The 24,047-nt window shown below is 39.9% G+C and overlaps 1 protein-coding gene across 1 annotated transcript in view; it reads right to left on the bottom strand.

Moving 5' to 3' along the window:
- The window catches only part of DNER (delta/notch like EGF repeat containing), a 236,853-nt gene that overhangs the window by 127,203 nt on the left and 85,603 nt on the right, over nt 1-24,047 (bottom strand). The window contains exons 2-4 of the mRNA XM_063442306.1: nt 13,406-13,672; nt 2,544-2,638; nt 297-463 (exon numbers count right to left, since the gene is read on the bottom strand). Of these exons, the coding sequence (XP_063298376.1) occupies nt 297-463; nt 2,544-2,638; nt 13,406-13,672 (529 nt within the window). The remainder of the gene's footprint in view (nt 1-296; nt 464-2,543; nt 2,639-13,405; nt 13,673-24,047) is intronic.

The raw sequence follows: 24,047 nt of genomic DNA, 5'->3' as shown, positions 1-24,047 counted from the left end.
AAGATAATTTTCTGTCTATTATCGTGCCCTCTGCCAACCTCTATTTCCAGGTTACACCTGGATGAAAAGTTTCACAGACCACAGGCTGAATTTAGAGCTCTGAAAAACAAGCAGTGCATGAAAACCCTTTCTTTAGACACGGCAGAAGAAGCAAATAAAAAAATACTCGATACCGATTTTAACTATCATAAGTTAAAAATTAAATAATAATCAGGATGAAACAGGATATTAAGTCAATCTGTGGAATTGGCAGTTTAGGCATGGTATGATTTACACTTCTTAACTTCTTTTCTTACCAATGAAGTAATTATTCCCAAGAGCCAGCACTTCTTCTGAGAGCACCAGGCCACCAGGTGCCTGCAGTAAGGTAACACTTCTGCCATCAATCAAGGAGCACTGGTTGAAGCTGCCCGATGTCACTTTCCACAGTAGTATTAGAGAAGCAGTGGCATCTTTTAATATTCTAAGGATCAAAGATAAGAAGACAAGGGTCACCAACTGTCCTGAGATCTGTTGGATAACTAAAGGATCATGGCATAATTAAGGGACCACTGCAGTCCTCGTTAGCTGGGAAAGAGTTAATAAAAATTTCAGCAAGCCTTGGAGGTCTCTGTAGAGCAGATGGAAGGTGACCTAATTCAGTAACAATATATCTTTTTCTGCGTTATTGCTCATAAAAAATAAAAAAAAAACAAGTGCTTACTAATTCCCAAAAGAAAGATGCCTGAGAAGTCTCTGAGGGTTAAAGTAAACCTTTAGAGAGTTAGGAGAAATAATAAGCTAAAATAAAGGATGTGCAAGCGAGAGACATGGTAAGAAATTGAGAGTGAGAAAAGCATAGTAACCAGACACAAGCTTAGAATATAAAATCCAGGAGCATTTAGTATGGATAAGGGATACTTAGATTATCACAGAGATAGATTGAAAAGGAGGCGGAAGTAAGAGAAGACAAACTACCAGTGATAAGGCGCAATTAGAGTGTTATTTTTTAAGAGATTATAAGGGAGATTATAAGAGTTAAGGGAGAAAATAAGTGAGGAACACAACCTGCATGAAAGAAAATGTTAACGCGTTTCAAAATCTACACAAACTCCATTTGAAACATTATTCACAATACATCCTAAATAAATACAGTTGTAATGATTCAACCCCCATTGAAAATCAGGTTTATTGTCAAAATGTATAGACTTTCAGCTGTTTGCAATGAACAAATCATTTTTATTTATTTTTTACTTATTTCTAACATGCAATTAAAGTGACACTCAACAAACCCCTAGCCACTTCTGCTATTGTACTTGTTCCAGCTCAAGCACACATACTACTAATAAAGCCCTTGATTAGTTGCACCAGGTATACTTGAGACAACACACTCATCTTGGCCAAGAAAGAAGTAGGTCAGGGGATGGCAACCAAAGGCACTCCTGATGTTGTGGACTATATTTCCCCTACTGGATTATGACTGTAAAAGAATTATTGGAGATGCAGTCCACAACATGTGGAGTGCTGACGGTTGCCTATCTCCGGAGTAGGGTGTGTCATTCTTGACAGAAAGGGAAATACACGTGCAGTGTGCTTTGCTCACTCTCTGTGCATTTTATAACTACGCTATAACGGGCATCAATTCTTACTCTGAAAGATGTGATTTCTATATCAGGGATAGTTAGTCACTGGTTTAACATAACTTGCCTCTCAAATGAACTAGTTTTATAATTCTTAGGTCATCTCTGTCTTGCCCAATACATGTCCCTGTCCTGGTGACATACCAGCTGGTGTGATACTTGCGTATTTACTATACCATGGCTACTAATGATCACATGGTGGGGGTGTACCTTCAATTTTGGTGCCAGGTATTCAATTGTGGGATGTTCTGTTGTTACTAATGATCATTGCACAGCTACGGAATCTGATGGCACTATATAAATAATAACATAATAATAATGCCTTTGCAGCAGATATGTTGTATATCTTATGTGTTCCTGTTGTCAATAAACCTGGATTTTATGTGCCTACCTCGTTGAACCTGTGAATTCCTTCAATGTTCCAACAAACCTCTTAATAGAGATGCTAACACAATTTTAAAAAATATATTTCCATGCCCTGTTGATTAGGTGAACAGTCCAGCATTCTACAAAGTACATTCCCGGAGACAGCTGAAAGCTTTAGTCTTGGTTCTAATACAAGCGAAAGGCTGTTTTTGTGACCGAATCGACTCACTACCCCACCCCATCCCCCCAACTTTCTACCATTATTACACCACTGCTTCCAGCCCAAGCATTAAAGGACTGTATTTTAATTTATATAATTCTGGCTTGGCAATACTGAACAGTTTCTCTCTGACGCCTCTATTCTTCCAGTATGGTGCCAATAGACAGCCCGGCAAACCTCCTACCGCATTTAATCAGCTGCATAATAGATGTATAAGGCTTCACACTAAAAATCCTGTATTCTTGTGGCCAAAAATTACCCCCCCTGCTCAACTTCCCAGCCCTCATCTGCTGTTTTCCCACACTATATTAATTAAAGAATATATTCCAAATCCTTACTTCATAGATGTGTTCTCTGCAACTTCAAATGATACCAATCGCCCTCCATTGGAAGTGTTGGAGCTTGCGTTTCCACACGCAACATCAGGCAGAACCTGAAACAATAGAATATAATCTATGATAATCGATGATACACATACACTGTCTCCTTACAACCTTTGTAGAACAGGAGATTTAACATCGACACAAAGCATCAACATGGTGCTCTACACAACAAGCAAACAGTATCAAGCAGATGCTACATTTTAATTTATTTTTCCCCAATAGATTGAAACACATAAAATAAATACAGAAACTTAGGAAATTGGCTGCTGCCATAGCAGAAAAAAATATATAACAATTCAGCCATGCATTGCCCTTTTGTACTGATATATGACTAAGGAAATGTAAGAATGAGATAAGCGATGTTCGTAATGTTGCAGTTAGTAATAAAATACGTATTTGCCCTTTTCAGATAATACACATACCATGGTCGCTTTAATCCATAGCTAGTACTAGATATGAATCCTTTTGACACTAAGAATAGCATGATTTCTTCTCAATATGGGTTCACCAATATATTGGGAATATTCTGTACAGATTCTGTATATTTATCATATCATCCAGGTTTCCTGATAACATTCTGTGCCACCTCATCCCAAAGTAGCTCTTTTTGATTGATATCTGAATACTGAGTAGGATATTAGATTATTAGAGGGAAACTTTGGAGGGTAGCCGCATTATATAGACAATGCATTAAAATGCAAAAGCGGATATTAACATTTTTTTTTTTTTAATATTCTACGGTATACTTAGATGCTCTGTTTAGTGGATCTGCCTGCAGACTTGGAAAAGGCTCTTTTCCTAACAATCTCTACACAGTTTATGGGTTTATGATATAAGCAGTTTCTAAATACTTTAAACTACAATAGGAGTTCCCCTCATTACAGTTGCTATCAGTTTATATCTATTACAGTTCACTGTTTAGTGAACTGGACTATGTGCACCAATCAGCAGTGCCACGGTCTGCACTAATGAAGTGGTTTTGGTGCTTAGAGTGACTAAGTAAACTATAAAGATACTAAGTATATTAAGTATACCATTTTTACTATTAAGTATACTTAGAGTGACTCTAGGTATAAGACTACGTATACTAAGTATAGAATACTATCTACTTCCCTATACTATCCTTACCTTTTGTGCCCCTTTACCCCACTCCCTCTAGCATGTAAGCTCATTGAGCAGGGCCCTCAACCCCTCTGTTCCTGTGCGTCAAACTTGTCTGGTTACAATTATGTGTCTGTTAGTCTTCCCATTGTAAAGCGCTGCGGAATTTGTTGGCGCTATATAAATATAATAATAATAATAATAATAATAATAGCAGAGATAGAGCCAAGGCTAGGTATGCTGGAGGATGGGGGGTAACCCTAAATAGGTAAGTTGAAAGGCAAGAATAGTGTACCTGAGGTGACTGGGATGGAAAGAGTAAACTCAGAAATGAGTATGAAATATTACTTGAAAGTCATTTCCAGACTCGGTATTTTACTACTAAAAGCAAAAAATAAATACATTTTATTACGTCAAATAGACAATATAACGAAAAAAGGAATATAAGTGTGCTTATGTACAAACAGTGAACAGAATAATAGGTACTGAGATCAGTACCATTGATAAAAATTCCCTATTGATACTGGGACAAATCACAAGGTGTCCGGCCGGTCTCAGATAGACTAATAAGGACTGCAGGTGCTCTTGTGAAAAGTCGGTAGTATAAGCCAAAGTGTCGCCTATTGGTTTTGAAAAGAATGGTTGCTTAGATCAAGAGTCAATGAGTACTGCTATATTAACATATGCTTAAATCTTGCAATGTCCCTCAAGATAAGTACCAGTCTGTGAAGGAGGACTGGTGAAAAACGCACAGGCAGCTTGGCTTGTATGGAATAGGACCAGTGATATTAATTTAGATATCAGCAAATAAGTATCAATAGATATAAATGGCAAATAGGTAGAAGCTATAGCGGGATAATACTGAATAGTGGAGCTATAATGCTGCACTTGTTTATGTCTGAGTATCGAGCTCCATTTAATAATAGTGGGAGGGTAAGCTTTGTATCAAATATATCCTGTCCGACGAAAGTCTGTAGAAGGTCAATAGGAAATAAATTGCTTATAATAGTTCATTAGTCCATAATATGGCTGGATATGAAATTACACGGTCTAAGTCTGGGTAACTTATATTGCCTACGGTGTAGATCTGTGAAAGCTGTTACAAGGGCTAAATGCCAATGTCAATACATAAGCAGCTATTAGTATCTCCTGCTGTGTTCTATTAGCAGGTGAATCTCGGCGCCCCGAGAGTGATCGGTGGATAGGACGCTGTGGTAGAAAGTACTCCAGAATAAACTGACAATTGTCTAGTGCTAAAGCTATTACCCCCCAAGTATAGAATACTATTCTACCAATCTACTTCCCTATACTTCCCTTATCTTCTGTGCCCCTTTACCCCACTCCCTCTAGCATGTAAGCTCATTGAGCAGGGCCCTCAACCCCCTCTGTTTCTGTGCGTCAAACTTGTCTGGTTACAATTACATGTTTGTTAGTCCACCCATTGTAAAGCGCTGCGGAATTTGTTGGCGTTATATAAATATAATAATAATCATAATAATGATAATAATAATAATATTAATGATAATAAATAAACTGATGTCACTGTCATGTTCACAGAAACAAGTTCTAACTTGTCATATTACATGTGTTGTCTGCGTTACCCTACTCTAAGTAAGCATTTGAAATCTGGTATACTATATCCATAAAGGAATTGACATGATCAGCAACCATGCTTAGACGTGCTGCAGCATTCAAATGATGTCGCAATAAAACCATTCTCACGTCTTTACACCACGACCGATCTCTGCCATTGACACAAGGTTGGTTGGATTTATGCAGTTTATGCTAATATCTAACCTTGCTATTTGCATGTTGATTGACAAATTAGAATTTATCAAACCAGGGGATATTTTTTCCATTGTGCCCTTTCCATTCACAGGGGTTCTTCGGATATAAAACACTACCTTCAAATTATGGAGCTTTATACATCCTGAATTGTCCTTCGATATGGCACTGCTGTAAAGAGGGGTTTATGGTGTCTAACCATTCTATTCTCACCCCTCCCATTAACAATGGTTTTAATCCACATACTGCCTCTTACAGGAAATTCTTACTGCACTGTCTTCTATACATTCTAGTACATGAGGAACCAAGTAGGTTATCTGTTTTGCAGAATATTGATTATAAGGTGGTGTAGCCAGCACATCTAGGACCATTAACATTGGCACGGGCAAAATTACATTATGCTTCTTATCCATTCTAGCGCATAGTGTCAAACAACAACCAAACCATGTGCATGCAATAGATTTGCCATTTTCCAAAACAGTGTTCATGAATGGTTTACTTTAGCATTTTTGTTTACAACCTTATTTATTATTAGAGTATAGACGTGGACATGGCCAGAAATTTCAGTTATGCGGAATCATTAAGTGATCCTAAGGGATTCCTTCTCCCTTTATTAATTGGCTTAATTTGTCAGCATGTTAAATCTACATACTACGGGGCAGCACTCTACTTGTACTTCCCAACAGAATGTAGACATATCTGGGAAGGTGCATATAGGGGCTGACTTTACTAATTGTAATGTTTATTGATTAGAAAGAGAGTTGTGCAGAATTTACAAAAGAATTCCAGATTTTTGGCCAAAATTTCTCAATAAAAGTCGTTTTATCCAATTCAGCTAGTTTGGTGTTGTATCTGCAATCTCTCTGTCAATTCCCAATTCAGTGAATACTTCTCTATGTTAATTCATTCTCACTATAAAAGGTGAATAAAAAGCTCTCACATGCTGGTATTAATATGCTGAACAGAAAATCTCTCCCTGTTACATAGCTTAGTAAATCTTGTCATTTTGTTCAAAGAGACAGCTGTGATGTTTGTACCGGCGTCTGTGATTTGTCATAAAAAAAACCTGATTTTACATATATATCATATTAAACCACAGGAAACAGCTTTGTTATGCAGAAATTAAATATTCATTTTTTTTAAATTACATTATCAGTGGTATTGGCAATTGATGGACTAGCTTGTCATATATAGGAGGTAGACGTCTCCTATAAAGACATAAAGTTCAATATTCCTTAATGAAAGACTTTGTATTCTATTGATCCATGTTCTTTCTTTTATACGTTTATCTAACTGTTTTTCATGTTTTTTTAGTATACTTTAATATACCTTTGCATTAATTAGACAGCCACATATGTTAGGTGCAATGTTTAGGTTAAGTTACAGTTAGTTCATTTGGTTATTTTTTTAGTAATTCATTTTGTTCCACAAGCCAACCCTTCCTGCCCAAACCCTTTCAAACTACAGCGTTTCTTCTAAATGCAGCAGTGTAAGATGTTTACATTTCTAGAGTAGAATGAAGACCAATGAACTACAACTTCTAGAAACTTCACATCCACGTTTCGTGACGATGTGGGTCTTTGCTGTCTCCATAAAGTACTACGTTATGGGATTAGCTCGGGAGTACTTTAGGAAGTTAAGTGAGCATCACGATGGCTTAGTCACTTCCTAGTTTGGTGAAAGCCCACCGCAGAAACTGCCAGTCTGACAATTTGCAGCAAATGCAGGAACTTCAACTATGAATAATTCTTTTATTTATTTATTTAAATTCTTTATTTTTTTTATTCATAAAACAGCAAAGGTTCAGAGAATTGTGTCAATACAGTTACGGCAGATGATGTACATACAACGATTAGATGTAGAGTCACAAAGATGTGTCCCTACACATTAACATCATCTGGTGAATGACAATTATTTAGTAACAGTAAAATTGGAAAACAAAATAAACTGGCGAACATGTAAGGTGGGTTTTACAAACTCATACATGTGTTTGTTATTCTGTTGCCTGGCAGAATCTTAAATTCTGTGGTGTATTCTGAAAAGGAGAGTGTAGTGGATCTCATATACTCCGACTATATATAGTATATCCTCGGTAGTTCTTCCAAATACCAAGTGAAGCAGTGATTATACCTCTGGTATACCCAAACATCAGCTTAGCCTTGAAGGGTACAAAAAGACTGACTTTATTATGGCCAGATGGCCCACTTATATACACAGCAAGGATACAGTAAAACATGCCCAGTCAGAATTAACAAGCATAAAAACATAACATACATAAAATATTAAAATTACACATTAGACATATAGGAACCCCAACAAATATTATATACCCAGATAGCCTGGATCTGAGTGTCCAAGTTGTCCAAATAGCGCTCAGATCCCACGAATACAGGTGAATCGCCATCAGCAGTTCCATACAAACAAACTCTCGAACGGTTCCCCTGGATCATAGGTAGCGTTTGTTCGCCTTGTTCATGCGAACAAACCTACTGACTGGCTTATGGGGAAAGAAGCAGGCGTTCGTATGATTTTATTGGTGTACGCGAGGTCGAGTGTCAGACTTAGAGTTCCAGACACTCGCCGACCAAGGCCTGCTGCCTGCGTTCGTGCGACAAGATGGCTGCCATTTTCTCCAGCACGTGATGTTCGGTTTTAGGAGCGGCGGCCACACAGAGAGAGCACTTAAGCCTGTGGTTTCTTTGTAGTTAATGAGCCAGGAGGCTAGATTCCACACTCCTCCAGGAGTTTGTGGCAAACGTCCAGGGTAAGGAGCTTTTGTCACAGAGAGACAGAGATAAAAAAGTTCCCTTGTGTGGTCTTGGACCGAAGCATTTGTCTGTAAAATTAGTGGTCTATGTTGCTTGAGTAGACCATTTACATCGGTCGCATTGCTAGTTAACATGAGCAGGTCGAGAACAGGTTACCTTGGTGTTGGAGGGTAGCCTTTGTGGTTCTGAAGTCAATTTTAGCTAGGCGGGATGATTGGTTGTAGCTGGAGTTTATGTACCTTTAGTGTGAAGGATTTCACAGGGACTCCTCGTGAGAATGAAGTGTAGTTTGGAGATTGTGTGGGGGAGGATGGGTGCCCCAGACCTCTGCCCAGACTGCATCTCTCAAACTGCAAGTGTTAACTTGTATAGCCAGGGGTCCCAGATTTTGTTGAAGTGGTTGTGTCATGGACTAGAGCAGAGAGTTTGTCCATTTTTGTGGTTTCGGGAACCCGAGCTTTCTGAATGTGTTGAACAGGAATGGCCATAGAGGGCGATCAAACGCAATTTTGGCCCCGAGAGATAGTATTACAGTGGATATGTGCCTGTGTAGCTACCCAGATAAGGTTGAAGGTTCGTCCCATGTTATCAAAGGCTTGTTGTGAAGGTAGGAATTCAACCTGATGTGGGTGGATCAGTTTGGATAGATGTGAATTTATTGAAGAACTTCACATCCATGTTAAGTAGCAAAATGGGTCTGTAGTGGCTAGATTCGAACACTGGTGAGACCTCACTTGGAGTATTGTACGCAGTACTGGAGACCGTATCTCCAGAAGGATATTGATACCTTAGAGAGAGTTCAGAGAAGGGCTACTAAACTGGTTCATGGATTGCAGGATAAAACTTACCAGGAAAGGTTAAAGGATCTTAACATGTATAGCTTGGAGGAAAGACAAGACAGGGGGGATACTATAGAAACATTTAAATACATAAAGGGAATCAACACAGTAAAGGAGGAGACTATATTTAAAAGAAGAAAAACTACCACAACAAGAGGACATAGTCTTAAATTAGAGGGACAAAGGTTTAAAAATAATATCAGGAAGTATTACTTTACTGAGAGGGTAGTGGATGCATAGAATAGCCTTCCAGCTGAAGTGGTAGAGGTTAACACAGTAAAGGAGTTTAAGCATGCGTGGGATAGGCATAAGGCTATCCTAACTATAAGATAAGGCCAAGGACTAATGAAAGTATTTAGAAAATTGGGCAGACTAGAAGGGCCGATTGGTTCTTATCTGCTGTCACATTCTATGTTTCTATGGTAAGTATCATGCTCACCTTTTTAAGAGCATTCAGTTCCTGGCTGTAAGGATAATCAGCAATGTGCCACTGAAAGTGTATCACCTGCATTTTGCACAGTACCACCCATTTGGTCGCCTTTTTCTCTTTTCTATATTTTCTTGGAGTAATATCATTGAGAGAGTGGTGTGCTGCTGCCCAAAGAGCAAAAAGGTTTACTTTACAGAGCCAATACCATATAGGCTTCAGACCATGTGACCATGTTTTCTAGGTATTTATTTACCACTAATTACTATCCAAGACCATCTACACTATATATCTCTGTGTTTTTTTCTTTTTCATATATACCTTCAAATTCGTATCTTCAAGTGTGTTGTTACACCCAATTGATGGGGTAAGTGAACCCCTACACAATTATTTATTTGAATAGCGCTCCACTTATTGGTATATGTTTTATACCATATATTTTCCGGGTACATGTCTCTTTTCAGCCTATGTAACTATGTAAATATATAGGGTGAGTATACAGTGTTGAGGTGAGATGGTTACCCCAAGTGTGCGATACAAAGAGTGGCATCCTTAAAGACCCATATTAGGTAAGGTGGTGGTTTAAACAAAAAGGAGAATATAAAAAGGGGATAACAAAGTGCCATAATGGATTACACCTTGGTGTAGCGATAAGATCTTCTGTTTTTCCCTTGGTCATGTTTCCCAGTCTGCATTGCCAAGGTAGACCTGGAGTGGTGTCTTATGAGAAGTGATGATAATAATGAAAAAATAAATAAAAAGGGGGGAATTCAAATATATATATACATCAATTTCTAAGACTTTGTTGTTCTGTGTAATTGGGAGATCTTCTCCAGCTCCAGATAGCCAAGGGGGGAGGGGGGGGCATTCAGGGAAAATATACAATGGCCATGGTGATATGAGGCCCAAAGCCCACCCGGGGACCATCCCCCCACACCTCCAAGCCCAATGTTGGGGGTTAGGGTTACATTTCAATATTATCTACAGAATACCTTCTTTTGTGTTGACACGGGTGGTTAAGTGTTTCGGTGTCCTATGAAAGAAATATGTTAAGTGCATATTAGAGATCAACATTAAAGGGTCCGTATTGGACATGAACCATAGACATATGTGTAGTAGGAGCAGAGCAGTGTTCTTACGATTCTTTGAACACTTTTCAGGTCAGTGGTTGAGGTAGTGCCTGGGTTGGCTGTGGGTTTTTTTTCCTGGGTTGTTGATGAAGTGAGAGAAGGGTAAATCTTCTTATATTGTCAGGTCTAGGCTTTGTTCCTGTTGTGCCAGAGGTTGAGGGTGTCTGTAGCAAGAGTCCCAGTGCATGAGTGAAGTCAGTCATATCTGAGGTTTGATGGAGGACATGGGTATTGTTGTCTTTCTGTACTATGAGCTTATATGGGTGCCCCCAAATGTATTTCAGACCGTGTGGTAAGAGCGTTGGTTAGGGACTTTAATTCCATGTGTTTCTTCAGGGTATAAGGTGACAAGTCCTGAAAGAAATTTATAGTCTGGTCTAGGAAAACTCGTGGGTTATTTCATGTAAGCTCCATCAAGCGTTCTTTGGTGGTGAAATGTAAGAGTTTTACAATTATGTCTCGGGGGCCATAGAGTCGAGAGCAGGTGGAGGTAGGGCCCTGTATTCTTTTAGAACAAATTGATGTACCGGTGCAGCCCTTATGTGAACAAATGATTGTGTAAAATAAAATAAAATATTAGAGTCTATACCTTAGACTTTAAAATCCTCTTTTTAGTATTATCAGCCTTCCTGTGTGTACCTTTAAATAAAGCATAAAAAAATACACAACATAGTGCAACCTATAAAGTAAAATTAAATAGATGCAGAACAAATGCCAAATGGCAACTTACACTTTTCTGAGTTAACAAATTTAGCTCAGATGCTTGCGCTTTGGGGTCCGTTAAGGCGACCCTTGCCCTTCTTTATTATCCAGTGGTCCAGTCCTAGATAGGCATAGAAGGTGGCATATAGTGTAATAAGGTTTTAAATTTAATGATCAAATAAGTATAGTGAATTGGTACTCACAAACCCAGAGCCAGAATTTAGGCTCACTTTGCTTCATATATGTGGTTAAGGACCACACTCCTTCTTTCAGTATAAGCAGGAAAAAGTGCCGTAAGTGTATATAAAAAGTATTTTATTAACTCTATAAAATGTATTATATAACATAAAAATCTTTAAAATATAACACTTATTCGGCTAAAAGTCCAAGTTAAAAAGTCTCTTTGCTCACTTCTTTCCCTCCAGAACGCGTTTCACCAACAGGCTTCTTCAGCTGGAAAAGTTTTTTCAAGTTGCTGCTCTGGACCCTTTTCCTGCTTTAAGTATCCTTGTAATCAATGGAATCAGCTGTGTGGGCTTGTAAAATCGTGGGTTTTCTCCATGGTAACGGAGAAACCCTGCGTTTCAAGCCTCTTTCTGATCTGTTCTCTTCTGTTTAACATTGCGATACGTCACTTCCGGTTTCGGCTATGCGTTCCACTGTGCATTCCACTCCATTAGCTCAAATATGGCACTGAAGAGGCACTTCCTTAATCACACAAAAGAATGAGACCTCCACATTATATTTTACGCTGAGGCTGCCAAAAGTGACTTGGGTACCAATATTAACCTAATCACAGGCATATCAGCCACTACAGTCCCCAACTGGCACATCAGGCACTGCAATCCCTGAAACCAGAAGGGTCAAGCCACAAATTTAAATTGCTCCATGCGTTCATTTTCTGTGAAGTAACAAATTATGCCTAAGATTTTGTTTTAAACAATTAAGGCCTATTGTTTAAGTATAATTTCTCTGGTATGTATTAACATTAAAAGACAGTTTCTGGACATTTTTGAGCATGTGTCCTTTTTGATCGATGATGGCTATCAGTATGACTTTCTGTGCACTTTTTATTGTACCTTGGGTTTTCTGATATGGAGATAAATGAGTCTAGTAATCCACAACACACTCATTCTTAGAATTTGACCCGTGTGCTTCCTTCTGAGAATGTGACATTGAAATAAATAATCAATGAATCATAGAAGAAACTCTATAACACCATTTTCAGTCATTCAGAAATGTGCACGTCCAAGTGTTTCAAACTAGTAGAAAGATACTTGATTTAAACTGACATTGTCAAATTGGGTTTAGACAGGGTAGTACCAAGGATTTTCAAATTTCTTAATTATCTGCAGATAACCATGATGTAGCTGGGAAATTATTTTTTTTTTATTAAAGTTTAAACACCTACTAGTGTGGGTTTAATACTTGTGTAAATCCGACACCCTGCAAAAAATATGCATTCAGACCTCATCCAAAAGAGGAATGAACCCTGCAGTGAAAAAGTAGACAGACTAATTTGCCTTCAAAAAATGACCAACTGCCCAGAAGATGGAAATGTAGGAGGTATACAAAGACTCTTCCTGTTTAGAAGGAATTGTGAATAAACTATCTCAATGAAAAGCAGTCCTTGCGTCCAAGGGGGCTATATGATTTCTCCGTAGATTAAGTCAATATATTTTTCAGGACTTGGTATAAATTACCCTTTGTAATACTTTCATCCCTCAATTTCCCTCACTGCCTCACACTTTTTGAGAAGACAATTTCCAGGACTCTGGGGCAATCCATATTCTTCTGGGTGGGTAGCCAATGGTATTAACTCTGTCCATTCTGTAACATGCTCTGCAACCCAATAGATCTTTTTGGGGATGGAAACAACCTCATGAGGTCAAATGAGATGAGGAGCTCTCTGTCAGGCTGCAAGATTTAAAATTTTCACAAAGTTCTCAAGTATATCTCTTAAAAAAACACGTTTTTTATCACAAACAGTACCAAGGGCAAATTCATTATTAATAAATAAGAGCTGTAAAGGAATAGTTTTGACTCAAGTATACTATTTCCTCACCTGAACTTTGTCCCATGCGAAGGTGGTCAACTTTTGTCCTGCCCTGGGCCTCCATCTTGGCAATAGCAATGATGGTTGGGAATGAGGCACTGTGGTAGGTTGGTCAGGTTCTGGTTGTCCCACAGTTGGGCCCTTTGTAGAGTTGAGTGGTGCAATGCTGCAGTGAACTCCAGTGAACCCATCATTGCAGATGCAGAGATAACTGTCCCCATGGACAATGCAGTTTCCGTGGTTACAAGGGCTTTCTCCACAGGGGTCTACAACAAACTGTGAAAAGAGAGAAGTAAAAATATCTGTTTAATTTATCTTACAGACTAGCTTGCCCAGTACATTACACATGTCTGTTCAATATATTAAAAGCAATTAAAATTACAGTATTCTCCTGGAAATAAGTGATAGACTTAATATAAAACTTCAGACCCCTTAATTGACCCTTCGTGACTATTAGGTTTACATAAATGTGCATCTGTTGTGTTCCCTGTCCTAGTTAAAATGTCTGTCTAGAGACTCTATAAAGATCACCCATTTGAAATGGCTGAGCAAGCAGAGTCTATACTGTGAGGGCACAGATATGTGTGACCTTTTCTGTCTCCAATTTACCCTTTCTGTTCCTGGAGCAATATGCCCCATACATTTTCCTCACACTTTAGAGCAATCAGGGCTCTCTACATCCCACACAACATTCTCACACGCATCAGAGCAATCGTTTTTATCAAAGTATGACGCAACATTCCTCTCACTCCTTGGGTCAATCAGCCACCTCCTTGTACAATATAATACTAAGTGCAACATATTTTAACGTTTGACAAAAACCCCAGTGTCCATAGCCTCTCAAGGTTGGATGGAGGTGCAGTGATAATGCAGAAGTAAAATGTCCGGATCATTCGTACTAATGCAGACAGGGGCGGTCGTGGATACTACGGAGAGCCCTTTTTGTGGTCAAAATGAACCATAATTGTGTGACAGAAAAGTGCTAAATGGAACCCACTGAGATGTAGTTTTTATGGTTCTTAGACTGCCTTTTTATTGATTTGCCTTTTTTGGAGATGGCAAAACATGTGCAATTAAGACTGTTTTATTAGGGAACTGTAGCTTTTCTTGAAATAGCACAACTGAATAAAACATTGAAAACTGTCTATAATTTGTGTTAACCTTTTTTGATGTGATGCTCTGTTTTCTTTTAAAAGTGTATTAAAGCAAACAGACCGCCCAGCATGGACAGTCACAGGGATCACCCCTTTCGTTCCCAGAAGAGGGAGACGAGAGATGAACGCCTCACCCACCTGAGAACAAAACCTACAGATACCCATGTTGACAATCCACACTGTTGATGGACCGCAAAACTACCTGTTGTCTTTAACACTGTCTTTATCCTCATGCCCCTTCCCAAAGACTAAACTGGCTCCGTAAGTTGATGGACTAGCCCCGAGTTCCGTTATCTCCCCCCCCCCCCCCCAAGCACAGCGCGCAATGGACTAGAGGTCATTATATCCTCCTTTAAGCACACCTATGCACGCGCGGCCCACTCCCTAGGCCTTCCACCCCAGCTATAGAATACCAAGCAAACTGTCACAACCCATGAAGGCTAGCAGGCTAATGTTTTACCTTACAGACTGCCTCAGTGAAGCTACTGACTACCAGCATAACAGCATCAAAACCAAAGAGGCACTACAAGACCTAAGGCCAGACCCCTAGATAGGAGTAGATTACCACGCCGCTCCAAGTCCAAATTAGGGAACCCTAGTTACTAATACCCCCCAAAAAATAGAGTGGAATACTGCAAAGAGACCATAAGTAATTTGCTACTGTACCATGTTTGTTGTTGACATGTTTTTGATGTGTTTCAAGTGTCATGCTTATTAACAGCGATCACTCGCAAAAATAAAGAATTTTAAAACAGAAAAAAAAAAAAAGTGTATTAAAGATTTAGCACTTGACATCACAAACCAGCTTTGTCCAGGTACACACCCAGGGTAGGAAAACAGAACTGCTGGCGTTATGCATAAAGAGTAATTCTGAGGCAAATATCCCAAACCAATGGATTCCTGGATCCCTGCTGATAACTCCATAGCTCTTTTCTAACTTTGCCTAAGAATTGCTGTTTACATGTTACCACCATTGTTTTTACTTTGACTGACAGAGAGAAAAGATGGAGGGACCCAGTTCCAGGATATAGGTGAATACAGCAGTATCGTTTTCTATATTTCATTTTATTTTTCAGACATCGAAAACTTATATTTGCTAAATATAGGAGATAAAAAAACGAAAACTAAATGGCAGGTCTCTTTTATGGTTCAATACCCTGACCCAGCAGTGGAACCACCGCCCGTACAGCAGGTGCGACTGCATCGGGACCCACTGGCTGAGGGGGCACATCGGGTGGTCACTTGATGGACATGTTTCATCAGGACCCCTGTAATATCGCAGTGCTGGGAGGAAGTGAGAGCCAGTCACTTTCTCCCAGCTAACACACACCAATCCACATTTGTAGGAGAAGAAGTAGGTGGGGGGGAGTGCGGACTGGAAAACCAAGCCCCTTACTTCCAACCTCACCCAACAAAAGCCACCCTCTTGCACCTAAAAGAAGTGGAAATAATATTTTGACCTGCATATGTGTCTGTATGTGTGTCTTTGTGTGTTTCTGTGTATCTGTATCTATATGTATGTAAATGTTTGTATCTGTGTGTCTGTGTATCTGCATGTGTATCTTTGTGTGTTTCTGTGTGTATTTCTGTGTGTCTGTATCTGTATGTATGTCAGTGATTGTATCTGTGTATATGTCATTGTGTGTCTGTATGTGTATGTATGTATGTCAGTGTGTGTATCTTTTTTTTCTCTATATGTGTATCTCGCCTCTGTATGTATGTCAGTGCATGTATCTGTATGTGTGTCTTTGTGTGTTTCTGTGTGTCTGTATCAGTATGTATGTCAGTGATTGTGTCTGTGTATCTGTGTGTCTGTACGTGTGTCAGTGTTTGCATCAATGTGTATGTGAATCTGCATGTGTGTCAGTGTGTGTATCTGTGTATCTGCATGTCTGTCAGTGTGTGTAGATGTGTCACTAATTGTTTCTTTGTGTCTGTGTATCGGTGTCAGTGTTTGTATCTGTGTGACTGTGTATCTGTATGCGTTTAGTGTTTCTATCTGTGTTTCTGCATGTATGTCAGTGTGTGTGTCTGTTTATCTGCACGTCTATCTATGTATTTATGTGTATCTGTGTGTTTGTGTGAGGCACTACACACAAATACAACTCTTCATTCAAACGTCAACACTACATAAAAACACATCTCTTTATTAAAACACACAGCATTACATATAAACACACCTCTGCATCAAAAACCAAAACTACACACAAATGCACACTTGCATTCAAATGCCAACACTACATACAAACACACAGTGGTGTATTCTGGTTTTGTGTTGCCCGAGGCATGACAAAACTCAGGCACCCCTCCCCCTTCCAAATTTATTTTCCTGACAGACACACCCCCTCACTGATGCATGCACTGACATAAACTCACAGATACACAGTCATTGTCACACAAATTGTTTGACCAACACACACTTTCACTGAAACATACACATTCACAGACATACACACTCTCTCATTCACAGTTACACTCACAGTTACACACACACTCACATTCACCGACAGACACACATATACACTAACTGACAGATACACATTTACCGACACACATACACACTCACTGACAAACACGTATACACTCTCACTGACAAACATACATACACACTCTATGTGACAGACACACACTTACTAACACATACACACTCTAACAGACCCTCACTAGCACTCACACACACACACACACACACACACTAACACACTCCCTAACAGACACACACTAACACTCACTAACAGACAAAATTCACTAATACTCACTAACAGACACACACTAACACACACACACTCACTCACAGACACACACACACTAACAGACACACTAAAACTCAGACACGCACACTCTCACTAACAGACACACTAACACTCACTAAAAGACACACTAACACACACTAACAGACACACACTCACTAACAGACACACAGAAACACTCACCAACAGACACACACACTAACACACTCACAATGTTACAAAAATTAAGTTTCAATCCACCCAGCCTCCTACCTTTGGGAGTGCTGGAGTGGATTCTTTCCTGTGGCCCAGTGGGGCTGGCTGCAGCTTGGTGAGCGGTGGAGGCGGGCAGTGAGAGAGCTCTGATCCTCCTGCTCAGCTCCTTTGTGCGCCTCTTAGTGATGCCGGAGCCTGAGTGACATCATATTCCGGTTCCACTGCGGTGCGCGTGAGGGAGCTGAGCAGGGAAGATCTCAGGGGAGAGTGCTCCCTCGACGCCCACCTGAAACATTAGCGCACGCCAGCCTGGGGGGTGGGGGCAGTTCCTGGGCCCCCCAGGAGAAGAGGATGGCAAGGCATTTGCCAGGGCGATTGGGGGGGTGCGCCCCCCTGAAAGTGCCACCCAAGGCAAGTGCCTTGTCAGCCTCGCCTCGCGGTAAATACACGCATTCACACACACACATACTCCATACAAAAGCATGCTTACATTCAAACACACAAACACTGCTCAGTGCTAAAGACAATCCTGCAAGGATGTGAAAATGGTAGATTATTAGCTGGCAAAGCATTGCAGTAGTTAAATGAAAGATGGGGATCTACCTTTTGACAATACAAGGGGCCCCAAAAAATACTTGCACCAGGGCCCTCTCTACATAGTTCCACCACTGCCCTGACCACTTTAGTATCATATCTCTATAGCAGAGTCATGAAAACCATATGAAAACTGATTCCATTTCTTCTGACTGCACAGCTTCTAATACTCCTTAGTTAAATGAGCCAAGGTGTCTGCAGGATTTCCGAAATTAAATGAATATTTCAGCTGTGCAACAGGAAAAGGCATTTTAAGGATGTTTCCACTCTTCTAATCTCTGCTCCTCTGAATGCTGACTTCCAGTTTAGTGCACCCCCACCACCAATATACCATATCTTTTAATGACTAATATAAATTGTGTCATTATTCTTTCCTCCTCCGCGTAATCCCAAAAGGGATTTCATTTGTGTCTGCAACAAATTGCCACAGTCTTCTCTCTTACTCATTTCCTGCATGTCTTCATCTACCTTAGCTCAGAACTTTCTCCTCACACCTCCTTTGCTGTTCATTTTTACTTTCTCTCTACAGAATTTGTCTCCCAATTCACTGAGACTGACAGGCTTGTAATATTGTGTTAACCTATTTTCTATATTAAACACATATAAGTTTATGATGTCTAAAAATTGTCATTAAATTAAAAAATCAACATTTCTATGCTAGGAGACTAGATACCTCTGGGCCAGTGGCGGAACTATCATAGTCACATGGGTCGCAGCTGCAACGGGGCCAGGAAGGAAGCCCGGCTGCTCTGCCAACCCCTGCTGATTCACAGGGCTGGATTGGCCCACTAAAACAGCACAGTGCTCCCCTTCCTGCAAGTCCCTACATGTAGTGTGGCTGAGTGGAAATGCTCACTGAGAGCAACGAGCACTTCCTGTCAGACCAGGTACCATGGCCCGCTTGGTCACGCTACATGGAGGTAAGTAGATACAGGAGCGGAGAGGCAGAGCAATGAGGCATATAGCGGGACTGGGGGGGGGGGAGAATGAGACATATGGAGGGGCTGTGGGGGAGAATGAGACACATACAGGGGATGGGGGAGAATAAGACACATGGAAGGGCTGGGGGTATGAGACACATGGAGGGGCTGGGAAAGGAATGAGACACATGGAGAAGCTAGGGGGGTCAAGACATATGGAGGGGTTAGCTGGAGAATGAGACATATGGAGGGGATGTGGGGGAGAATGAGACATATAGAGGGGCTGGGGGGATAATGAGACACATGGAGGGGCTGGGGGGTCAAGACATATGGAAGGGCTAGTGGAAGAATGAGAGGGGATGTGGGGGAGAATGGGGGGACTTGGGGGAGAATGAGACATATGGAGGGGCTGTGGGGGAGAATGAGACACATAGAGGGACTGGGGTCCAGTGGTTTCTAGCTTTGAGGCACCATTTTTGGAATCTCTCCTCCTATCTGGCTTTCATACCTACCAATGTTGGGAGATTTTCCAATGCCTAAACCTAAGCATTAAACTATAGGGTCAGGAACACAAACATGCATTGGAAGCATTGGATTGGCTACAATCGGCAACGAGCCGGGATAGGGTGGGGCCAAGCACAGTTTTGGCCAATCAGCACCTACTGAATCAATGCATCTCTATCAGGAAAATTCAGCATCTCCATGCAGAGCCTGCCCAAGGAAGCACCTCCAGTGGCTATCTGAGGAGTGGCCACTGGAGGTGTCCCTAGGAGGCAATGTAAACACTGCCTTTTCACTGAAAAGGCAGTGTTTGCATGAAAATACCAGAACAAATACATTGAGTTGTAGTTGTTCTAGTGACTATAGTGTCCCTTTAACTGACATTAAACGTATGTCTGAGTGACCATCATTCTCAGCCACTCCAATATTTCAATGCTAACGCATTTATATTTATGGAGCTCTGAAACGAATAAGCATGCCAGATTTAATCAGTCAGGACTAAAACCATGTCTCATACCCTGAGTACAAACAGCAAGGGACGGTAAATTACAGATAAGTCACATGTTAAGCAATACCGCTTATCAGGGGTTAACATTCCGTTAAAGGAAATAATGATGGAAACATCAGATTACAGTCTCAATCTATGCTTCCTTGAAATGTTAATTTGCCACAAGCATTCTTGTGAAACAAAGAGAGAGGTCATATTCACCTGAATACAATGATAAGAATAGAAAATGACTGCTTGTTGGCAAAGAATGGTTTTCATTTAGGAAAATATATATCTCATTTAATTGCTGCTTTGTGTAAGCAGTGAGTATCAACGGAACCAGGAAGATTAAAACTGGCAATATTTCAAAATAGATTTGACAATAGGATGGTCTCCATTCCTCCGGTAACAGTTTGGGATAAATCCTGCATGTGCATCTGTACGATCATCAATCCAGCATACACACACACATGCACACACACACAGACGAGCCACAGCTATTCTAGGATTGGAGTCTTATTGCATCTTTCCCAGCATAATGGCCTTTTGTATCTTTTTCTTTTCTTATGCTGCTTGTTGACAGCTGTGAGGCTGAATTTAAAAAAGAAACATCATTTCATTTATAGTCTTTTCTGGTTGAAGTTAGTCTGTTTTATTGTGTTTAGAGTTTTAATGTCTTCACCATTCGAGACAGTAAAAATGAGATTTACCTCTCAAATATTCACCTGCTGATTAGAAACGCAATGTTTCTCCCGGGCATTGTCTGGCATTTCAAAATACTGGGCATATGTGCCGTGGGTTTGGCTGGAATAGCAAGAGAAAGAATCAAGTGAAGAAGAGAAAACAGCTGGAACTAAGCGTAGAGAGGAGTAGGGGGGAGAGAACTGATTGTTTAGAGGGAATTGACATAAATATACATGTTGCAGTAGGCAATGGAGGTGTTTAAAGATATGGTTGGTGAAAGCAATATAATGTCATCATATTCGACATTATAACAAGACTGCAGATAAAGAAATTCAGTAAATTTCATTTTTAGCTTATGGTTTAAATAAAAAATGAAAGACGAGGTATATTTGATCGCAGGTTTTGCATCGTGAACAGCTACCCTTTTATATTTATTTATATTTTATTGGGTCCTCAAAAACCATTAGCGTCATACTAGCAGAAAGCAAACAAAAGGAGGAGAAGGTCAAAAGTAAACCGAATTACACAGTAACTCATTATAATATAAATGAGAAGTTGGAGAATAGAATAGTCTGTAATCTATGATTAAGTCCTGAAGGTCATGGGACGAAACATGTAAAATGGAAGGCAGATTTTTTTATTACACTTGTTTTTGGATTTTTAGTTAAGTGGATTTCACAGCCCCCATTGAAGCGGCACATTAGAGTATCATGAAGTGGTGGTGGTTCATGGGGTTTAAAAATTGAGCATCGCCCCTGCTCTGACACCTACGGAGATAAACCGCAACAGGGTGGACGACCACACCGTTCAGGCCACCTAATACCTTCAAAGAACGGGTTACCAAATGGAGGGCGCGCTACAAATTACTATTGTTGATAACAGGGACAGACAGACACTACCCCCATAACATACCAGACGAAACACCAACCCAGACACATTGGATGATGTTTCACTCCTAAGACGCCACGGTAACCTGCGCTGTTCTAGACGCTGACCCGACAACCAAGTACACAAACGAAATGTCTGACGGACCCTAACACCGAATGAAGTAAATGGCATTGTATATAAGATTGTTATGTCCTGTTTTGGATAAACTTAGTAATTGGCTTACCCATAAGCACGAACCGCTACATAAAATCAAAAACGACACAGAGCGGCACACAAGAGTCACTTCACAGCATATAAAACTTATTGTCTTATGTAACCTACATCTGTACTAGGCCCCTGCGAGGGCCACTGCATACTGCCAAACCATACTCTGTGTCAAATCAAAATAAAGAAATTAAAAAAAAAAATGGAGCGTCGCTACACTCCAAGAATTTGTGTCTGCTTCTGACTGGTTGGGCTCTGACCGAGTAACCCAATGTCTCCAACCCCTGGTCCAAGATGCCATTCTCTGTTCAACACCATAAACATTTAGATACAGGTTTTCACAAGCAATTCAAATATTCACACAATGACAGCCCTAGAAGACAAGACAATACACAGGCATGTCTTTCATGGCATCCAGAATTTGTCTGCCCAATACAAAGCCAATGAGTGATGACAAAAACTTTGATTCGACAGGTAAAGAACTTCTGTGGTTCTATACTCAAAAATTATTTTTCACAAATGCCCTAAAATCTTAGGTCCGTCTCTCTTTAGCATCTCCGTTAATTAAGCAGGAGGCTACTGCAAAAACTCCAAACAGGCACAGAATGTTTAATTCTAACAAACATAATCATTAGTTCTTACTGTGCCAATAGATTTAATTATACATTTTCATTGCAACAAAACGAAAGTCTAAATCTGATGTTTGCTCCCCCTGCTTCAATGGTCCAGCCTCCACTGGTCTCATGGTTTAAACTAAGACTTTGCATTTCATTATTCTTAATGTTATTTTATTATTTATATAGCGGCAGCAAATTCCGTAGCGCTGTACTTATAATATGAATACATGCTGAAATGGTTGGCTAGTAATTTAAAATATTCTAATTTTTTAAAGGATCTAGTTCCTATGATTAGATATCCCAAAAATGTGAAATACACCCTGTTTTGTGTGCGAGAATGTGTACTTTGCGGATAAGTCTGTATCTAAACATAGCCGATCTAGAACTATAATTTAGGAAACATGGGCATGCATCCAACTCCTGAACCCTGAACCACTACTAGTACAGACTTAATTAAATAATGCCTCTAACATATTTGTTTTTATTGTGGTCCACTGTTAGAGTATACATTGCCCAGAACTGGAGCTGAGACCTCTCTTCCACCGATGAAAAACTTGATCTGGTAAATAAGCTGTACACGGTTGATTACTCCTAAACCCTGGTACTCCTGAACCCTGTACCACTACTAGCACAGACTCAATTAAATTATTCCTCTTACATTTTAGTTTTTATTGAGGACTGTTGTTCAAAAAGGAGTCAAAGTCTCACTGAGCGCTGTTGCATAGTCACTGGAAACTGTTCTCTCCTATAATTGTTCTCTCCGATAATTGATAGTGTGAATATGTAATATGTCCTTTGATGTGCCTAGTTCGCCTTATTGTTATTATTATATTTTCAAGTCTTTCCATACTTGTTTATTTATTACATTTAATAAGCTTTATATTTCAAGTAAAACAAAAATCTGACTTTATATTTAACAGTCTAGCAAGTATTGCACTATAAACCCATGGTACTCTACAGGTACAGGTATACTAACAATATTTTTGAGATGCTGGGTTTTTGAAAACTTTTCAATTTATTATTCTTTTTTTTAATAACGTGTATGTCTTAAGTTGCAAGTTATTATCTAAATATCATATTCAGGTAGAAGAGCCAGGAAGGCTAAAGAAGAAGGAGACCAATATTCGGAGGAGGAGAAAATGTCTCCATCCAATTAGACCATATTTCAAAAAATGTTTAGTAGTTTCATGAATAGCACCTGTCAGCTTTTCCATTCTAATCAGATACCAGCATCTTGGCACTGATCTGAACCTGGATAGGAGGAACTGCTCTCCAATACATAGCAATGTACATTTTCAAGACTGAACACATTCTGAAGATGAGTTTGTGTGAAGACTGTGTGAGAGACGCCCATGTCTAGTCCTTGTTAAAGATGCCACCCTTGAATCCAGGGCAAGGGTGACCCAAAGGCACTGAAAAAGACTCCCAAGAATATCATCCTATAAAGGCTTAACCTCAGGGCAAGTCCACCTGGTCTGCATGTAGGTGCCATCCTCCCCTCAGCAAGTCAAGGCATATTTTGGAACACAACACTCAATCTTTATCAATGATGTATCAAATAATGCCTAGTCACGTGATTTATCATATGTCACATGACACTAAGAGATTGGAGTTATCTGACTCACAGTTTGCTTTAAATGTGTATCACCCATACTGG

Source organism: Pelobates fuscus, chromosome 2 (genome assembly GCF_036172605.1).
Source record: "Pelobates fuscus isolate aPelFus1 chromosome 2, aPelFus1.pri, whole genome shotgun sequence".
In the NCBI taxonomy this organism is placed as follows: Eukaryota; Metazoa; Chordata; class Amphibia; order Anura; family Pelobatidae; genus Pelobates; species Pelobates fuscus.
The sequence above is the reverse complement of the archived record's forward strand: the minus strand, read 5'-3'. Positions and strand labels throughout refer to the sequence as shown.